At 38.7% G+C, this 20906-nt stretch overlaps 2 protein-coding genes across 4 annotated transcripts in view; both read left to right on the top strand.

The window, feature by feature from the left end:
- Positions 1 to 14567, top strand: part of b4galnt4a (beta-1,4-N-acetyl-galactosaminyl transferase 4a) — a 111013-nt gene extending 96446 nt beyond the window's left edge. For all 3 annotated transcript variants that reach the window (XM_043228560.1, XM_043228559.1, XM_043228561.1), the window contains exons 10-20: positions 2297 to 2440; positions 2625 to 2734; positions 3291 to 3391; positions 3618 to 3691; positions 4491 to 5784; positions 6149 to 6507; positions 7803 to 7956; positions 9906 to 9978; positions 11143 to 11296; positions 11381 to 11507; positions 12566 to 14567. In XM_043228560.1, the coding sequence (XP_043084495.1) occupies positions 2297 to 2440; positions 2625 to 2734; positions 3291 to 3391; positions 3618 to 3691; positions 4491 to 5784; positions 6149 to 6507; positions 7803 to 7956; positions 9906 to 9978; positions 11143 to 11296; positions 11381 to 11507; positions 12566 to 12680 (2705 nt within the window). In that variant the 3' untranslated portion in view covers positions 12681 to 14567. The remainder of the gene's footprint in view (positions 1 to 2296; positions 2441 to 2624; positions 2735 to 3290; positions 3392 to 3617; positions 3692 to 4490; positions 5785 to 6148; positions 6508 to 7802; positions 7957 to 9905; positions 9979 to 11142; positions 11297 to 11380; positions 11508 to 12565) is intronic.
- A 3591-nt stretch (positions 14568 to 18158) lies between these two features.
- The window catches only part of abtb2b (ankyrin repeat and BTB (POZ) domain containing 2b), a 40312-nt gene continuing 37564 nt past the window's right edge, over positions 18159 to 20906 (top strand). The window contains 1 exon segment of the mRNA XM_043228473.1: positions 18159 to 19456. Within this exon segment, the coding sequence (XP_043084408.1) occupies positions 18622 to 19456 (835 nt within the window). The 5' untranslated portion in view covers positions 18159 to 18621.

The raw sequence follows: 20906 nt of genomic DNA, 5'->3' as shown, positions 1-20906 counted from the left end.
AACGTCAGTTATCACCACCATAGGATTTAGTGTTTCAATGAAATATAAAAATACTTAAATGTAACTTTTCAATAAAAGCTTTATAAACAATAACATACACATTTTTTGCTGTTTGTTTTACAGTAATTGATTGATTTAATGTCTTTGATAGTTAAATAACAGCAGTTCAGGTTTTCATCACCACGGTCAGATGTGTCACTTCCGTCAGATGAATGTTTTGATAATATTTCATTTTATATTTGCTGTGGAATTGTTGGTCACATGTGAAAGTCTAATCTGTCTGCTAGCATGAGGATGTGTTTTGAAATGTTAAAAACATCTTGAACGGTGTTAAAGAAATTATGTTACATAGTTCAAGGTAAAAAGCTCATTTTGTTAACAAATAAGAAAAGTTGGGAGGTTGAATCAAAGCGTAGCTCAGTAGCTTACGTAAAAGATGCATAAATGTCATTTCTTTTGTCTGATTACAAGGTTGTTTTTTCTTTCTTCAATTTTGAAACCTTGTTTTGTCCCACTTGCTAGAGCATTATGGGTGTTTTTTAGGGTGTTCTGGTTTGTTGAGTTGCCGTTGAGCAATTGGTAGTACAGTTAAGGCCAAAAGTTTACACCCCCCTTTCGGGATCTGCAAAACATGAATTATTTCACCAAAATATGACGCATCATACCATATACATCTTATTACTTATTTGGTACTGACCTAAATAAAATATATTTCAAATATATTACATTAAGTTTCCAACAGAAAATACAAAAATATTCAAAAGTTTACATCCCCTCGATTCTGAGAATACTGTGCTGTTACCTAATTGATCCACAGCTGCTTTTTTAATTTATTAATATTTGTCCATGAGTCCCCTTGGTGTGTCCTTTATAAGTTAAACTGTCAGCTGTTCTTCAAAAAAATAATTTCAGTCCCACAAATTCTTTGGTGTTCCAGCATTTCTGTGTATTTGAACCCTTTACAACAATAACCGTATGATTTTGAGATCCATCTTTTCACACTGAAAACAATTGAGGGACTCATATGCAACTATTACAGATGGTTCAAATGCTCACTGATACTCCAGAAGGATCCATTAAGAGCCAGGGTTGAAAACTTTTATACAGAACATTTTTTATACATTTTTCTTATTTTGCCTAAACATATATTTATTTATCATTACTGCGCTTCATGCCCTTCATGTCTACATGTTTTCAGGGGACAATATAAGTAGAATTTACCCTTATCTTGAAATTCTAAATGTTTTCACCCCCGGCTCTTAATGCATGGCGAACTTTAAAGTTGCATATGAGTACCTCAGTTATATGGTGTTAGGTTGTTTCTGGGGCATTACTAGGCTCTTGCATTGGTTTTCTCAGGGTATCTAATCAGTTAGGGTGTTGTTAGATGCCTGTGTGGTGTTGTGTGGTTCCTAACCTGCTAAAGAAAACAATAGAATCCTGCCCAAAACGAATTTAATGGAAAAATGGATTTAATGGTTATAATGGGAACTGTATTGGTTTTAATGGAAAGTATAATGGTGTCTACTGGTATGTGATGGATTCTATTGGTGGGACATTTAATCCAATTAGAAAAACACAAAAAGGAATTTATTAATGGTTTTATTGGAAAAAACGTTCATATTCATAATGGTTTTTTTTTTAAATGGAAACCATTTTAATTTCTGTTATGGTTTGCATTGGGCTTCTGTTATTTTTTCTAGAGTTTTCTTGGGGTGACTATGTATCAGAGTGCTGCTAGGCACTTAACAGGGTCCTTTGGGTGTTTGTTATTAATTTTTTCCTGGTGTTTCTTGAATCATTTTAGGCATTTGTTAAGCATTAAATTGTTGCTAATCACTTACCAGCGTTCTCTGGGTGTTTATGGTGTTATGAATAGTGTTGTCAACATGTAGTAATATATATATATATATATATATATATATATATATATATATATATATATATATATATATATATATATATATTGTTGTGAAGTTTTAAAAACATCAATTTCCCACTAAAATGGAAGTGCTGTTGAGCCAATTGTTCCACACTATTCATTGATCATTCTAGCATTGTGTTGCTGAACAGTTGCCAGGGTGTTCTTGGAGATTGCTTACTGGCCCAAGTCAAAAAGCCCTCCCCTGATTCTTTGCGGTGTTCTGATTTCTATATAAAGCTCGGTCCCCTCTTTCAGTTCCATTAGAAATTCATTGCGTTGTAAATTCTGCTTCATGTTCCTTTTAAAGTCCCATTGTGCAATGCCTGTTTATGGCTTCTCCATTAAAATCGGTGCCTTCTTTCTTTGTTAAAGACGAGAGCAGTTTGAAGATGAACCATGTGGATCACATTCCTCAGACGCTGGCCAGCCATGGGCCTGTCCCAGCAGAGACCCGCACCCGCAGCCAACACGGCGCCGATATGCTGCAACCGGACCCCCGCGACACCTTCTTCAACAGTAAGCCTCTATCTGTCCATTCAGGTCCGCTTTATAGTCCCTTTTTATTTGATTCTTCTGTCTCTCTGTCCCTATTGGATCTACTGAAATAGTTCTTCCTCCTTTTGAGTTTGAAAGGATTGAGTTTGATAATCTGCGCCTGGTAATATTAAACCAGTTTTTTTCCTCACAATACTCTCCATAGTTCCCATGATTGACCCTTCTCATCTTGAAAATGTGTTGCCCGCCTGTCTCTACTCACCGACATACGTGGTCAAAGACTTCCCTATCGCTCGCTATCAAGGCCTACAATTTGTGAGTCTGAAAAACATGCATTTCTGCACACATTTAGCCAAAAGAGTACAAAAGAAAAACCTTTTGAGTAAAAATGCACTCGCACCTGTTGCCGTATTGACTTGCTGCTGCAGTGTACTAAAACTTCCTGTGTGATTACTGCCCCCTTTTGGCTAACACAAGTAATTGCAGTAATATTATAGGTTTTGTATTTTTATTATATGTCATATATAACATTCAGTTTTCTGTATCAAATGGAGAAACAAACATTTGTACAATTATCTTTTTATATATGCTACATTGCAATGTGCTTGACATTACCTGAAAGCCATATAATTGTTTTCCATGCTTTTTATGTAATCTAAATACTAAAAGCAAAGATATCACAGTTTCCTGAGATAAAAACTCTATACCTCTTTCCTAAGGAAACATTGTTGCATACATTACAGCATGCAGTACAGTATTTTCTAGCCAACAGGCTTTTATCCAGTACTCACACACATATTCTACTCGGTATTGAACTGCTGACATTTCAAGTTAATTATTAGTGTTGTCATGTCTGGTATTTTGTCTGCAGGTCTATCTTTCTTTCGTCTATCCCAATGACTTTACCCGCCTCACCCACATGGAAAGAGAAAACAAGTGCTTCTATAGAGAGTCGCCCATCTATTTGGAGAAGTAAGTTTGTGTATAGAATGTTATAGCAATATTTAAATATATTATGAAATGTAGTATGTACAGAGACATCTATCAAGAAAGTATTTTTTGTAGAATGTCTTCAAATGAAATGGTACTCTGAATCGTTATGATCACTTTAACAGAGATGAATAAGTACAGTTCTCAAAAACTGTATTTCTGTCTTTCATGGACTTGATCTTTTTCACTCCATCTCTTTCTCTCACAGGTTTGGCTTTTATAAATACATGAAGATGGATGAGGAGGAAGATGACAGGCCATTCTTCTTCCCTAATCCTGATGGTGAGTTTTCATGTGTGTGATCAGTGATCCAGAAGAAGAATAACACTTCATTAGTGCATCGTTCCGTCACAAGCCGCTTTATTAGAACATGGCAGATATATTCATCAGGAGATAATGGCCTTGGGTTTGAGCCAGAGAAGAAATGAATTGCTGGAGTTGTTTATTTTTCAGAAGGATTAAGGCCTGGTTACATTGACAACAACTTGAAAATTGCTGACGAAAAGTGTTTTCATAACGAGACAAACTACACGTTATTTAGGTATCAATACTCAAAACTATAAAATCCTGGTATGATTTAAACAACTTTACAGTTCAAATAGTGCAAGTTTTGATATAAACAAGAAGTCTTAACAAGAATGGAAGACCGGCTGAATAAGAATACAAATTCACTCTCTTTTCAGTAGGTGGCGCTTATGGAAAGCAGAAATAAAATAGCTACCATAATTTCCTAGTGCACAAAGAAGCATTGCATTAAATGTAATCCAGTTAAGATGACAAGAAAATTTTTCCAAAAATTGTCAGTTCCATTCAGATATATGTTCATTCATATATATTCATATAAACACCTTTGATTTTTTACAAATCAAGTAAATGGCAATTTCAGTGTCAGAATGGTTTGTTTTGTCTAAAGCATACAAGTCTGCGGTCTCAAACATATCGCAATTCCTCTGGGTAAAATGTATAGAAATTTCATACTACAGCTTTAAAGTCTTGGTATAAATAAGTTTATAAAGGTCTCTTTGTAAGCTTGGCCTCAAGTGGTGAAGTAACCCTCATTGGTATTTATCACTTAATTTAGATTTTCTTGAAGAAGAAGAGGGGGTGGATCCAGAGGATGAAGCACAAGTTGTTGGCACCCAGTCCGCAAAGAAAACTGTCCAGCCTAGCCAATTAAGTCGCACCTCAAGCCCCTCTGATAAACCTGCTGCCACAGTGCTGGAGAAAAGAGAGGTAGAGCCGGACAGCCCAACTTTTAGGAGGGAGCAAAGACGCTTTTTCACGAGAGCAAGGCAAATGGTTGGGTCTCAACAGCATGAGGTAGACCAAGACAACCTGGACCATCAGGCTGAAGTAGAGTTAGCAAAAAGTGAGAGTGTGGTGCGAGGTCGTTCTCTTACTTGGGTTCAAAGAGACCGCCGGGACCTCAGAGAAAGTAGGTCAGAAGATCGTTCACCAAAAATAAGCAGATCAGCTTTGCTTTTCCCGCCGAAGTCCTCATTGGTGGCCCTCAACAGTCGAGCCAAACAAGTTCTCATCAGTCCTGCCCACACCATTCCTTCCCCAGGTAACAACCACGCTCATGACAACAGCCACAATCCTGGAACCAGCCACACCAACAAGGAACGTAAGAAGGACGACAACAAAATCTACGTCACGAGACCTCGCCCTGCTAAAGAGAAGCAAAGTCTCGTTTCACGCCAACCCAGAGAGGTCTTCCCTGGTGTTTTTCTGTACCAGAATGGCAAAACCACGAAGCTGGTGAACCTTAGTGCCAAACCAAAGCTCAGCAAAGGAGTACTGCGTGCCTCCCAGATATTTGCACGGTCTCCTCTGCAAGAGAATAAGGTCTTTCCAGCGAGCCCTAACTTCAGCAAGCCAGCTCAAAATCCCATGCCCTTGAACAGAGCAGCAATCCCAAGCCGCTTTGAGCGAAGGATACGAGGGGTCTGGGAAAAACACCAGCACCCCTTGAGGCCCATCACAACCTCTCGACCACCTCCTGCACCCACCCCTCCATCCGCTAACTCCTCTGAGAACGTGCTTCCGACCGAGGCTCTCCGTGTCACTTCCTACTTACACACCTCTGAGATTACGGAGTCCCAACAGCAGCGGCCAGACACGGACCCAGAACCGGAGGAGGACGGAGGCCTTTCGGAGTATAGCTATGAGGATGTGGAGCCTCGTCCTGGGTGGGCGGAGGAGGCCATTAATTGGCAGAGGACGTTTTCTGTTAATAGCATGGACTTTGAGACATTGCGCTCTGACTGGAATGATCTTCGGTGCAACGTATCTGGAAACCTGCAGCTATCTGAAAGCGAAGTGGTGGACGTTCTTGCGCAGTACATGGAGAAACTCAACGAACGTAATGGAGGGTGAGAAACCAATATTTTAGTTTCCGATATATCGGTAATATAACTATTTATGTATATAAACTTAAAGCCCATTTACACCAAGCACAATATCTTTAAAGATAACGATATTTGCGCCCAAACCAGCAAACTATATCGTCTGTTTATTCTTAGGTCTGCCTCTTTAAATTACTCCTATAACTGAATTCATACTCATTTCAAATATGTGTAAAATATTTGTTTTCAGTCTTTTTCCCCCTCTCTCCAACTATGCAGCTATTTAGGCACTTTACCTTTCATATACATTTAAAATTGCACATCTCATTTTATTTTCAGTCGCACAACCTCTCAGTCCACCGTGTAATTTTTTCCCCTCTCTCTTTCACAGGATTTACACTCTCCTCCGCATTATAAATGTAGAAAAGCGGCGTGACTCTGCACGCGGTAACCGCTACCTAATAGAGCTAGAGCTAATGGAGAGAGGCCGTAAAGTGGTCCGTCTATCTGAGTACATCTACATGCTGTTGCACCGAGGCAGAGTAGAAGACAGTCTGGAGAATATGGAAGGAGTCACAGCATCATCCCCCTCTTCCCCTGTCGCCAGCCCACCTGCTCCACCCTCCCGTACACCTACCCGCGGAGCCCATGGCACCCCACAGTGGGGCACAGTGTATGCCAAACCCCTGCTGTGCCAGCCAGTGATGCTGCAGTGGAAAAAGAACGTCATGGTGCATTTTGTGGTACCAGGTAAGTAATAAATGTGTATCTATTTTCGTGACGGTCCACTTTCCTGCACGGTCTAGTTTTGCCAAGTCTGTGATTTTCCCGGAGAATTGGGGCACTTTGAAACTGTTGCCACGGGTTGTTTTTCATGTCCGCAGATTGAAGCGACCCCAACAATGTGATATTTTTTTTTGGTTTGTTTTTTGTCAAAACCTGGCAACCTTGACTCTAACCTTGTTCAGACTCGCATGCTTGCAACTTTACTAGAAATGACTGGTAATCCTGAATAATTTTATTAAATTGTTCAGGTGTGTTTAATTAGGTTTAGAGCTAAACTCACAGGAAAGTGGACCTCGTGGGTCACTGATGTACATCCCAAATATAATCAAAAATCCTGTGCTTCTGCTGTCTTTATTTAAATGGCACCTTGTTTGAGTTTTGTTATGTGACACATTCTTAAATTTTAGAGTGCAACTTAAGTGTCTAAATACCCCTTGGGGCCACTATATTTTGAAATTCAAATCAAGGTGGGGACCTGGTTTGTTTTTCATGGTTGTTTCTCCCTTTTTTCAATTTATTTTTGTGTAGCAGTGAATTTGAAAGGTTATTTTTGATTGGCAGATATGTGATGAAAACGTGTCCCTTGCCTGATCAGAAATTCCATCCGTGTACGTGGAATCTGTCACCGCTAGCCTTAGAAGCGCAATACATTGCAGTTTGGATTTGTTTAGCAGGAAAGAAAAAAAGGTTGGTTTAAAACAACTGTGTTAAAGGAATGGTTAATCCAAAAATTACAATTTTGCTGAACATGTCCTGAACCCTCAGGCCATCCAACATGTAGATGAGTTTGTTTCTTCATCAGATTTGGAGAAATGTAACATTGCATGACTCCCGAATGGATCCACTGCAGTGAATGGGTGCCGTGAAAATGAGAGTCCAAACAGCTGATGAAAACATCATGATAACAATAATTAACACAAGTTTCTCGTGTTGTCACATAAAAACTAAATACATTTGGCTTAATAGGCTAACTGGGAAAAATGTCTACGTTCATAAACTGAAATAAGGCTCTCAATACCTTGTAACTATAAATTATATGTTAAAAAACAAAACGAATAAAAAACAGAACAGAACAGGAGAATCATATATTTTGCTTTGTTTAAAGTATAAAAAGCAAGACTATATACATAAATACAAGTGTTTTGCCCAAGTAATTTTTCTGCTATACAAATAAAAAAGCAAATCATTGTTGTGATGTAGCTGATGTATGAATATTATGTAGTATGATTATGATGCAACTGTTGATTTGTTTCCTGCAGTGAAGAATCAGGCACGTTGGGTTCAGCAGTTTATTTCAGACATGGAGCTCCTGCACCACGAGACCAAGGACAACAATTTCAACATCATCATCGTGGACTTCCAGAGTGAAGATATGGACGTGGAGCAGGCTCTCAGAGAAAGCTCAGTTCCACGGTACACCAACACACTCTTACATGCCACTTTGTTATTATATTCATTATATATAACTTGGAAATGTAGGTAGCTGATATAGCTCTGACATGCTAAACATATACAGTGGGTACAGAAAGTATTCAGACCCCCGTAAATTTTTCACTCTTATTGCAGCCATTTGCTAAAATAATTTCTTCAAGTTCATTTTTTCCCTCATTAATGTACACACAGCACCCCATATTGACAGACAAACACAGAATTGTTGACATTTTTGCAGACTTATTAAAAAAGAAAAACTGAAACATCACATGGTCCTAAGTATTCAGACCCAAAAGATTTAACTCGGGTGCTGTCCATATCTTCTGATCTCCCTTGAGATGGTTCTACTTGAGTCCAGCTGTGTTTGATTATACTGATTGGACTTGATTAGGAAATCCACCCACTTGTCTATATAAGACCTTACAGCTCACAGTGCATGTCAGAGCAAATGAGAATCATGAGGTCAAAGGAACTGCCTGAAGAGCTCAGAGACAGAATTGCGGCACAGATCTGTCCAAAGTTACCAAAAAAATTCTGCCATTTCCTAAGAGCACAGTGGCCACGATAATCCTTAAATGGAAGATGTTTGGAAGACGTCCAGCCCTTCCTAGAGCTGGACGTCCGGCCAAACTGAGCTATCGGGGAGAGAAGAGCCTTGGTGAGAGAGGTGAAGAAGAACCCATTGATCACTGTGGTTAAGCTCCAGAGATGCAGTCGGGGGATTGGAGAAAGCCAACCATCACTGCAGCCCTCAACCACTCAGAGCTTTATGGCCTGATGGAAGCCTCTCCTCAGTGCAAGACACATGGTCTGATGAGACCAAGATAGAACTTTTTGGCCTTAATTCTAAGCGGTCTGTGTGGAGAAAACCAGACACTGCTCATCACCTTTCCAATACAAAAGTGAAGCATGGTGGTGGCGGCATCATGCTGTGGGGATGTTTTTCAGCTGCAGGGACAGGATGACTGGTTGCAATTCGAGGGAAAGATGAATGCAGCCAAGTACAAGGATGTCCTTCTCTAGAGTGCTCAGGACCCCAGACTGGGCCAACAAGACAATGACCCTAAGCACACAGCTAAAATAATAAAGGAGTGGCTCTCAACTCTGTGACTGTTCTTGAATGGGCCTGCCTTAAACTCAATTGAGCATCTCTGGAGAGACCTAAAAAAAAGTCTGTCCACCGTTTACCATCCAAACTGACAGAACTGGAGAGGATCTCCGAATCCAGGTGTGAAAAACGTGTTGCATCTTTCCCAAAAGGACTCACGGCTGTGTTAGATCAAAAGGGTCTGAATACTTAGGACCATGTGCTATTTCAGTTTTCCTTTTTTTAATAAATCTGCAAAAAATGTCAACAATTCTGTGTTTTTCCATCAATATGGGGTGCTATGTGTACATTAATGAGGGAATGATTTTAGCAAATGCAATGCAATATATTTTAGCAAATACAATATAACAAAGAGTGAAAAATGTGTGGGCTACTTTCCGTACCCACTATATATATTAGTGCTATCAAACAATTAATCCCACCAAAACTAAAAGTTTTGCACGTGTTGTGTGTGTGTGTGTGTGTATATACAACCCCAAATCAGAAAAGGTTGGGACAGTATGGAAAACGCTAATAAAAAAAGAAAGTTATTTAGCGATTTCGAAATTTACTTTGACTTGTATTTCATTGGAAACAATACAATAGCGCATTATTTAATGTGTTCCTCATGATTTGTATTGTTTGGGGTTTTTTTTAAAAAAAAACAACGTATTCCTATTTTGGTTCTTGCAACACTTTTGAAACAAAGTTGTTTTCACAACACTTAAGACGTTTAAGGACTGAAGACACCAAGTGATGAAGCTTTTCAGGTGCAATTTGGATCACATTACTGCTATTACTATATTATTACTATCTTTATTTTTCTGGAATCTTTTGAACACAGATATGAGTATCTGAAGAGGGAAGGAAACTTTGAGCGCTCCGCTGGGTTACAGATCGGTGTGGACACCATCGAGGTAATCATACACTCACAGCTTTAAGATGATCAGATTTCAAACCTGATTTGTTATCATTTCAAGATGTTCAGACATATAAATATAATGTGTGTGTTTTACTTATTGCAAACAGTGGCAATTATCTACACCTCAGTATTTTGGTTCGTTTTAAAACAATATGCAGTGATAAAATATTGAGTGTAAATTAGAATTATTAAATGGATGTCACCTTATTGGGCCTTTATACAATACTTTAAGTTGGTAGATGAAGCCAACTGCCAACAAAGCTATATGTATATACACAATTTTTAATTTGTGAACTGATGCTCAGCTAAAATTTTTGGATCATCGTCATGAAAATTTACAGAATTATGGAAGCCTGTTTCCACCAAAGAATAAAAAAAAAAAACCCATAAAGGTTGTCACTTTTTCTCACAATTTTTTTTTTTCCTCACAACTGTGATACAAAAGCAATTACATAATAAAGTCAGTATCGTGACTTTATATCTTCGTAAACTGACTTAAAACAATATAATAACTCACAATAACTATATATAACTCAAGACTTTTTAGTCTTATAAAAAACTTTTATGTTCTATGAATTGCAACTTTTCTCACAATTCTTACTTTATAAATCGCAACTGCAAGTTTGTTCCTTAGAATTGCAAGTTTATATTTTGAATTTAGATTTTTTTCGTTTATATCTCGCAATTCTGACTTTGTAACTCAGAGATTATAGTTCGCGATTCTGACTTTATAACTTGGAGTTTATCTCTGAATTTATAACTTTAAAATTTATATTTTGCAATTCGGGCTTTATAACTCGGAGTTTATATCTCGCAATTCGGACTTTATAACTCTCAGTTGCGTTGAGTTTGAGTTTGTCGCAAAAATTTGGAGTAGTCTAAATTTTTCTTCCATAGACAATTGCCAAGATATGCACTTTCGTTCAAATCAAAAATCAGTTTGAAAAGCACATGCGGTTCCAGCATGACGTGGCATTACGTCAGCGTTTCTCAGACCGAGATTAAACCCGTGAGTGTGATTCTCAGTGACTCAGGTTCGGTGTTAAGGACTGTAGAAAAGTGTCTGCTGATTCACAGCTGCTGCTGTGATGTGGCTCAGAGAACAGAGAGATGGGCGGGATGTGTTTAATCGGTTCAGCGTGGGCTGCTGTGTTTGCAGGACAGTCACAGTATCGTGTTTCTGTGTGACCTGCACATTCACTTCCCTCTGAACATCCTGGAGAACATCAGGAAACACTGTGTGGAGGGAAAGCTGGCCTTCGCTCCGATCGTCATGAGACTGGGCTGCGGCAGCTCCCCACGGGAGCCTGACGGTACCGCGCGCGCACACACACACACACACACACACACACACACACACGCTGCGCTTCATCACACTCACACCTCTGTGTCTGCAGGTTACTGGGAGGTCAACGGCTTCGGCCTGTTTGGCATCTACAAGTCAGACTTTGACAAGATCGGTGGGATGAACACGGAGGAGTTTAAGGACCGCTGGGGAGGAGAAGACTGGGAACTACTGGACAGGTAGAAACATTATTATTATTATTATTATTATGGTATTGGTTATTTATGATTATTTAGAGACTTAGAGTATTATTATTATTAATAATAATAATAATAATGTTAAATGTAATGTCATTATTAATCTCACTATTTCAATTATGCTATTGAAAATGTTAATAATAACAACAACAGATATTATTATTGTTGTTATCATCAAGACTATGATTTAAAGACTTTGACAGTTAATATAGTTGGCATTAATACTACTACTACTACTATTATTGTTGTTATTATTATTGTTATTATGTTAAATGTGTTATTAATATTTATTATTATTTAAATTACATGAAAATATTTAGTTAATAATTATTGTTGTTATATATTAAATGGATTTTCTTCATATTATTATTACGGTTACGAATTAAGATTTTTCACAGTGTTGTTATTATGACAGTATTTAGCATCATCGTCGATCATTTAAAATAGATATTATTTTCTATTAATATTATTACAGCTATGATATTTGGACTGACAATATTGTTGTTGTCACTGATAATATTAATATACTATATTTTATTAATGTTGAAATTATGATACTGAATTGGGAGATTTTGACAGTGACATTATTATTATTAATATATATTAAATACATGTTTTAATTAACATTTATCAAAATTATAAAACATTGTATTGATTTGTTATTTTTATTATTAATAACAATATTTTCATAATAGTTAAATGTCAAAAAAAAAAAAATTATTAAAAGATTTTATTATTAACTAAAATGCTCTTATTGAATTTAACCGAAATTGACATTAGTGTTCCTGATTAATAATAATAATAATAATAATAATTATCATAATCATCATCATTAGTAGTAGTAGTAGTAGTATTAATAATAACATAAATGCTGTTAGTATTACGAATTAACTTATGATATTAAAAAATAAAAATACTAATTGATTTGAATACAGCTACGTTCTCGTTGTAACCGGATATTAAAATGTTTGAATTAGAACCCTTAAAAAAGTCATTAAAAGTAATTAATTATTACACGAATCTCTCTCTCTCTCTTTCAGAGTTTTGCAGAACGGTCTGGAGGTCGAGCGTTTAAGACTGAGGAACTTCTTTCACTACTATCACTCTAAAAGAGGCATGTGGAACTCACAGTCCAGTAAAACCCCGAAAGGATAAACCTGTACCTCGCTGAGACGCTTCAAACTAACTCGTCACGAGAACGGGGACCTTAAAGGACCAAACCTCCGCGTCTCTGGGACCCTTTGGCGGGAGGACCCCGTGACACTGCCGAGCTGCTGTCCAAACTCAACACTCGAAAGAGACAGAGACTCGTTCCCCCGAGCGTGTATTTGTGTGTATCTCCGTCTGTTAGGTTCCCGGAGCCAAACCCGAGTGATTGCTGAAGATCTAAAGGAAATGGAAACTGCTTCAATTGGACTCCCAAGCTAGCAGCTCGGGCACTTTGGGTCGCGTAAAATATGGTTTGCACTTAAGATATTACCTGCTGAAAAGGTTTAGATGTGCGCTGGTACTTTCGACGTCTGCTTTTATATAGCTGTAAATGTCACTTCCTGTTCAGACGTGACGCCTTCTTACACTTGAACTGTAGAAATGATCCGATATGCGGCGACTCCTTTCTAAAGTCCCGCCCGACTTCTGGACACGACTGGACCAAGAAGGGCCTGCTGAGCTATCAAATTCGAAATACTCGTCTTTGTATTCGTCTGTATGTCTGAGCTGCTTCCTTTCCTCGTTTCCGGTTGATTTCAGAAGACGTTTAGTCTTTGCTGGCTTAGTCACAGGTGCAGAAAAAACCCTTCCAGACTGCTGCTTCGGTCTGGGTTTTAGACTAAACGTCATCTCATCGATGCAGTATCCGTTTCTACAGAGTTGAACTGTTGGATAAAGATGTTCTCCAGAAGCTGTGTGCCTTTCTTTGTGATGTAATTTAACATGGCCGTCCGTACAGGGTTGGGAAGGAGTCCTGAGGTGTAGCTGTCTGGGGTTGTGTCTAAAGTCCCTGAATAGTGCCGTTTTACGAAGACGAACGAATGCGTGTTTAGAAAGAAAATAAGTGTTTTTTTTTTTTTATCGAATTTTGGACCCGTCCAAAGTTTGCGCTGTTGTTTATTCCGCTTTTAAACGAATTGCTCCAGGTACTTTTCTCTCTTAAAGGCACGGGGGAAAAAAATAAAATTCCGCTGCTTTCTCAGTTTGTAAAGACGAACGAAAACTGTTTTACAGTAAAATACATAAAACAGAAGTGTATGGGGCACTAAATTTAGCGTTATGGAAATTCACACAAAGGCGTTAACGCGATAACGTGAAAAAACCACGAGAAGACTTGTAAGAATTGCGAAAGATGCCGGAAACGAATGTGATGTAACTACTGTTTACCTAAAGAAAATCCACCTTTATCGGTATCCATCCGCCTTAAAATGTAGTCCCGTAGATTTGCATATTTTTACGGGAAAATTCTTAAAAAACAAAACAAAAGCTGTAGTTTCAGCTATTGCGTAATATCTTGCTCCGTAGACTTCTATTGTAAGTGAGTTACTGTAAAGGCGATTTTTACAAACTTGAGTTGAAAGGCGTTTTGTTTGACTACATGTATTTGACGAACACAGTGTTTTACACGGACACGGGCAGCTTGAGTGTACGAAGTCACGTATCATTATGTCACTGTAACCTACAAGCATCTGTACCGTACAAACGACCATGTTTACAAGCTGCCATAAACTTTTGATGTGTTTTTATTCCATATCAGAAATACAGAGAGATATAAAGTCCAACCTATGCGTAAAACGTCACTTTTTAAAAAGAGTAGCCTAAATTGAGATGTTTCTTTCTTTCTGTTCCTTCTCCTGGTTCGATGTACTTTTCTGGCTGCCTATTTAAAACAAACGTAGACCGGACGCTAATACATTACGCCTAATACAGGGATCTGCATTACAAGGTAATTTCTGTGAAATTGTTGTGTAGAAATTTTTCAGAATGTTTGCATTTTATTTTAACATTTCTGGGTTCGTTTTTTTCTGAAAAATAAAGTTTAAAGTTGAAGCACCTCGACTATGTTTTTTTATTTTTATTTATTTTTAACTCAACAGGCATAGCATCGCTTTAACAAATAGATTGCATTTATTTTGCAATAAATAAAAATTAAATGGTAAATAAAATTCTTCGGCTTCCAAATTTTAACCTAGTATTTGAAAAATGTGCATTACAGCTTTCAACCACCAGGGGTGTCCAAGTACAGCATCACATTTGAAATAATAGTTTTTTGCTTTTTTTTTTTGACGTGGTAAGACAAATTATTGATTTAAAGCTGTTATTTTTATTTTCTTTGCATCACTTCGTAACATTCAGACTGATCCACCGACGGCGGATGGGCTATTCTTACGATGTCTTTCATGCTTTTCTGGACCTTGATGGTGTTCATCACTTCAAGGAAGTCAATGCGACAGTCACAAGCATCCCGGTTTTCATCTGAAACACCCCAAGGATATTGGGAACAAAGCTTATATTGGTTTGGAACAACATTGGGGCAAGTAACATTGGTGCAGTAGCCCTTATGCTTTAACTTAACCTCAAAAATTGGAATAGGATATATATACATATATGTGTGTGTGTGTTAGACCTAAAGACAGTAAATGTTTGGGCCTTTCTGATAGGCCTATGTAAATAAAGCCAGGTTAAAGTCTGGAGCCACAAAAAAACTTTTGCTAACTAGCATTGCTTCCTTCCAACGAGATAAAGAGAACAAATGTGTCACTTTCGGAGACCTTCGGAGGTGGATCTGCTTGTTTGTGAATGCAGTCGTGTAAGACATTTCTGGCTGGCGAATAAACTCAAATGCTCTGGTGGCTGACTTCGCTCGAGCGTTTCCGCGTGATCGTAACGTTTCAGATGCTGTGAGATCGGCCCCCAGGAGGAATTTATTCGCTAAATGCATTTCCGTCCGTTATTCGCATTAACCTTTTACGCACAAGGTCAAAAATCCAATTCGAATTAGCGTAAAAACGTTTTGTTTTTTGCAAGTTTTTCCATCGTTTCTGATCCAGCACTACTGAAATCAGGGTGATGGAAAACGTGAAAGCTGCACTTTAAAAGTCACGGCGAATCCACCGCCCATACATCTTTAACTGCACATTCTTCTTTTAGCTTAAGTACACTTTAAATCACGACTGTATTACACAAGACTGAACATGAGGCGATGAGAACAGTCCAACGCTGATTCATGAACCCAAAAATAGTCCTTAGGTAATGATTCAGAGTGTGAGATTATGGGTCAAGTATTGGTGTATAATTTCACTGTGGGTGTTAATACAGAGTAAAAAAAGAATATTACTTATTGCAAAAGCTCATTATATATACATATATATACATATACATACATATACATATATATATATATACATATATATATATATATATATATATATATATATATATATATATATATATATATATATATATATATATATATATATATATGTATATTAGTAGCTCACATTAAGGCCGATTACATGGATATATCTACACTACATTTAATCTATAATGATCGGTGTATATAACTTTTTCTACGAGGGGAAAGAAAAACATGCACAGAGACATCTAAAATAAACCAGACCCCATCTCAACGATACACTGATGGCCTAACACACGAAACGAGCGGTTTTAATATCACCCCCTTCCGGAAAGCACCGGAAGTTATCTATTGCGCGTATGCGTCATTTGTTGTTTACGCGGCACAGAGATTGTAGGTAAGGCGGCTTATGAAAAAAATGATAATAACTTGCTCTTATCCGGGATGCTTAAACCGACGTAAAGCTAACATAATTACGTACGCTCGCGTGAACTCATCCGGAAGTGGCGAGCTTTGACCGTGTCCTGCGGCGGAAGAAGCGTCAAGCGCCTGAGACAAACACCTGAACACACCTGAACCAGAGAACTAAACTCTGTTTAAAACTGTATGTATTATATTTCAATATGTAAGCTGATCCGAGGCACATTTTCAGTACCCAACTTATATCGAAACAGCAGCGCTTGGGGCCAAACGTCTTAAAACATTATTTGTAGGTATTTAATGTTTGTATGTTTTGGGTTTAATACGCTTGTATGAATAATAAAACGTGTGCGTGTGTTTAAATACGCTGTGTTGTATTATTAATATCACAATGTTAATAATATGTACACACTGCTGACAGACATTGTGTTTCTCAATCACTAGAGGGAGCTACTACATAATTTGGGTACGTAGCGTAGTTTTTTCTGGTTTATATTGAAACACACACGAAGACAGTCACCATAATAATGTAACCTGAAACCTAGAAAAATCTATATAAATATTAGTATAATAGCCACGCCCATGGAACAGGTCTATAAGCGTTGTGAGTCATTATTTTCGGCTTTTTTTCCCCATGAAGCTCCTCGCGGCTCTATTGAGAGCACAGTCACTTGAATCACATGAAGTTTGTCTTTACAGATTATGTAATGTTGACATTGTGCACAAGCCCGCCCCACCCGTCTACACCGTTCTGGTAAATTCTTTCATTTATCTTTCTTTCTTTCTTTTTTTGTTCTCCGTTGAATAGCTGTAATAATAGCGGGCTGCGTGTGCTCTGTACACGAATAATGCGCTGTCCTGCTATTATACCTGCAGCTAAGACTCGGAAGTGAATATCAGTTGTGTTTTGTAGAGAAAGAGAAACCTTTATTATTTATTTATATATATATATATATATATATAACTTTCATACAAACTTTTTAATCAGGCCTGAAGCGCGCGCGCGCACGCACACGCAGCTGAAGATAATGAGTGCGCGCTCGCGCGTGTGTGTGACGTCATTGCCCAGACTAACACGATTCATGCAAGTTCCTTAAGACTAGATGCGATCAGTGAGTAGCACCGTCACTTTAAAAACAACGTCCCTTCAATACAGTGCAACGTTATTCAGCCTCAGTGGGCGATTTAGTAAATCTGATAAATCAGCTGTGGCTATAGCTGCAAAATGAGTAAAAGCAAGGCTAAATAAACTAAGGATATCAAGAAAATACAAACGCATGAATCGTATGTAGGCTATTTATAATTGGAAAAACTTAAATAATAGGTCTGCAGATCTCTAAATAATCAATGTATACTCAACAATAGTCAGTAACGGGACCTGTTCTCACTGTTAATTATTATTATTAGATATTATTAACATATTTGACCGTATTTTAGTACATACGATCACATATCCTGCATGGCCGTATTCTACCTGTATATTTAATTTTCTACCTAAACTTACATAAGCAGTCGTAATAGTTTGTTAATAGCGAGATTTTGGCCTTAAAATAAAGTGTGACCCAATATTCTGGTAATGACTTCCCACGTGTTCCTGAGAAACCCAGCCTTGATTGATCGGCTCTCCTTTGATTGGTCTCTTACGCGTTGTGTTTGATTCATTTCAGCGAATCACTTCGTTTTCGCGCTAGTCTGTCATGTGCGACTTTAAACTTACGAAAACCAGCCTTTAAATCGGCGTGGAAAGTTGTAGCCGACGTTGTGAGAGTTTGCATACATTTTGACGGAGATTCGCAAACGCTCGCGAATCATTCCAAACGAGTCGTTCGAGCGAATCGCCTCGCTCGCGAATCAAACACCTCCACTCTCTCTCTCTCTCTCTCTCTGTCCCTCCTGCTTTCAGTTCAGTCATGAGTTTCCAGTAAGAAGAGGCGTGTGGCGTGAAATGAACATCGTTCTACTTTCTGCATCCTCTTTACGGACCTTTGACCACACCAGTCCGATTGAGACTCTATTGATGGATCCCCACTGTAAACTTTCTATCCAGTTCGGGTTATTGTTCGCAAGAACCGGATAAACGAGAAACCTGCGTACTCCGTTACTCTTACGGGAATGGACGTTTGGTGAGGTAAGCGAGTTTCCCCAAACATTTTCTTTTTTCCGGAAAATGTAACTCGGACACCTTAAACTTTCACGCGAGGTATTCCGCTCTGTAGTGAATCGATAAAGCGCCGCATGTATGTCAAAGAGAAGCTGAACCAGTAGAACCAGCTTGAGTTTCGCGCAGCTGGAAAGCGTCCTCGGCTTTTTGGTTCTTCGCAGGAAAAAAATATGGCAGGAACAAATATGAAAACTCTGGAGGATTTGACTCTGGACTCCGGCTATGGAGCAGGGGACTCGTGCAAGTCCTTAAGCCTGTCGTCCTCCAAATCCAACTCGCAGGCGTTCGTGAACACCCCTCACCGGGGGAACTGGTGGTACTACTCGGGCTCTATGAACAGCAGGAACAACAGCTGGGATACAGTCAACACCGTGCTTCCCGAAGACCCAGAGGACATCTTCTCCAAGTGCCCCCGCTTACCGGAGCTGGAGGAGTTCCCGTGGACGGAGGAGGACGTGGGGAGGGTCGTGCGTAAAGGCGCGGGGAAGGGCGCCTCGCTCTCCGCGGAGGCTGTGCGCAGACTGGCCGCGCTGATGCGCAGGGCGCTCATCCGCATCTCCAGAGAGGCGCAGCGGCTCAGTGTCATGCACTGCAGATGCACCAGGTTCGAGGTGCAAAGCGCGATCCGCCTGGTGCTCAGCTGGGCGCTGGCGGACCACTGCGTCTCGGCCACCGTGAAGGCCATATCCATGTACAACATGAGCGCCGGAGAGCTCTTGCGCAAGGGGAAGTCGGCCCGGTGCGGGCTCGTGTTCTCCGTGGGACGGTTTTTCCGCTGGATGGTGGACACTCGGATCGCCGTGCGCATCCACGAGTACGCGGCCATCTGCCTGACCGCGTGCATGGAGGCGCTCGTGGAGGAGGTGGGCGCGCGCGTGCTGATGGCGGAGACGCCCGGATGCGTCCTGACAGCGGAGGCTCTGGAGGGGGTCATCAATAATGACGCCGAGCTCTGGGGGGTCCTACAGCACTACGAGCATCTCATCTGCGGGAAGAACGCCAATGGTGGGTACTTTTGTATACTACTTTTGTAAACTACTGTTGTATGGGTGCACAAACCGTTTCACTTAAGTTGCTTGTGGCCTACTGGTTAGATGTGGCTGAAGGTCTGTTGAAACACACAAGGCTCGATCCGTTACCATTGAGCAGGACACTTGGGGATATATATATATATATATATATATATATATATATATATATATATATATATATGTATGAATACAAGTAAAATATCTAACTTGACCTAATATAAGTGCATTTTTTTTAAAAAGAATAACACTTTTAATCAAAATGTCTTATAATAATGTGCTGGGTTTAAGCTTGTTCAACATGAGCATATTGTGGATGTGAACCGATGATCATTTAAAGATACAAAGTACACCTGTGGTTGTATACTGTTTTATGACGTGCGTGAAATTGAAGGGAAATGACTTCATACATCCTTTTGAAAATCCCTGCCACACCAGGTGATTACGACAGATCAGTACCTTTGAAACTAGTTACGCGTGCTATTGTGGGAAAATACTGTCATGGTGTTACAAAATTTGGTGTGAATTATTATCTGAACTTCAATACAGAAACTGCAGTCTGTTGGCGTAAACCCACGTAAATGCTGATAGCTTTCTATATTAGTCTTCTTGGCTTTTGATCTGAAAGATGAAAATGAAAACCGATTTCCTGAAAAAGCAGGTCAATCGCGTCATTTATACACTTCCTCTTCAGCTGGGAGAATTACCCCTCGCTGCCAACTTCTGCAACATCTAAGTTGCATTTTCATTATGATTTGTCTGTGGTTTACCAGCATCTAGCGGGAGGTTTTCACAAACGTTCACAAGCGCTTTGTTTCCTCCTCGAGCAAACTGATCGTAACTGACTGACCAGGGAAAGAAAACAAAATATATCTGTAAAAGGATAACACAGATGTCACACTGTACTGCTTTCGTCACGATTACTCATCATTTCTGTTCAGGACAATTGGAGGTATTATTCACAGTGGTGCGGGACAAGATTAGTAAAAGCCATGTAAATAATGGGTATTGTTTGAATATTTTTATTTATATGATAGTTTAAGGTGAAGCAGGGGTATTATGGTAAACAATTACAAAAGAAAAAGGTGTACTATAATAATTAAAACTGAAATAAAAATGAATGAAATATATTCAAAAAAGTAATTTAAAAATGATGCAAAATACTAAAATTGAAGTTCATTTATTTAGTTTTTTTTCCTTATTTTAATACTTTAACAAACTAAATAAAAATGAGAACATTACCTTGAGTTACCATTTTATTATATTTAGTCATTTTTAATATGTCACTATATGTTACCTTTTCAGTTTTAGTTATTTTAATACTTATACTACATTAAAATAAGAAATGTCACCTTAGCAGCTAGCTGAAATAAAACATGCCTATTTAATAAGTATTGATATGCTAATATAAATATTGATAATATATT

This window comes from Puntigrus tetrazona, chromosome 25 (genome assembly GCF_018831695.1).
Source record: "Puntigrus tetrazona isolate hp1 chromosome 25, ASM1883169v1, whole genome shotgun sequence".
Classification (NCBI taxonomy): domain Eukaryota; kingdom Metazoa; phylum Chordata; class Actinopteri; order Cypriniformes; family Cyprinidae; genus Puntigrus; species Puntigrus tetrazona.
Note: the sequence above shows the minus strand (reverse complement) of the source record. Positions and strands in the feature narration are given on the sequence as shown.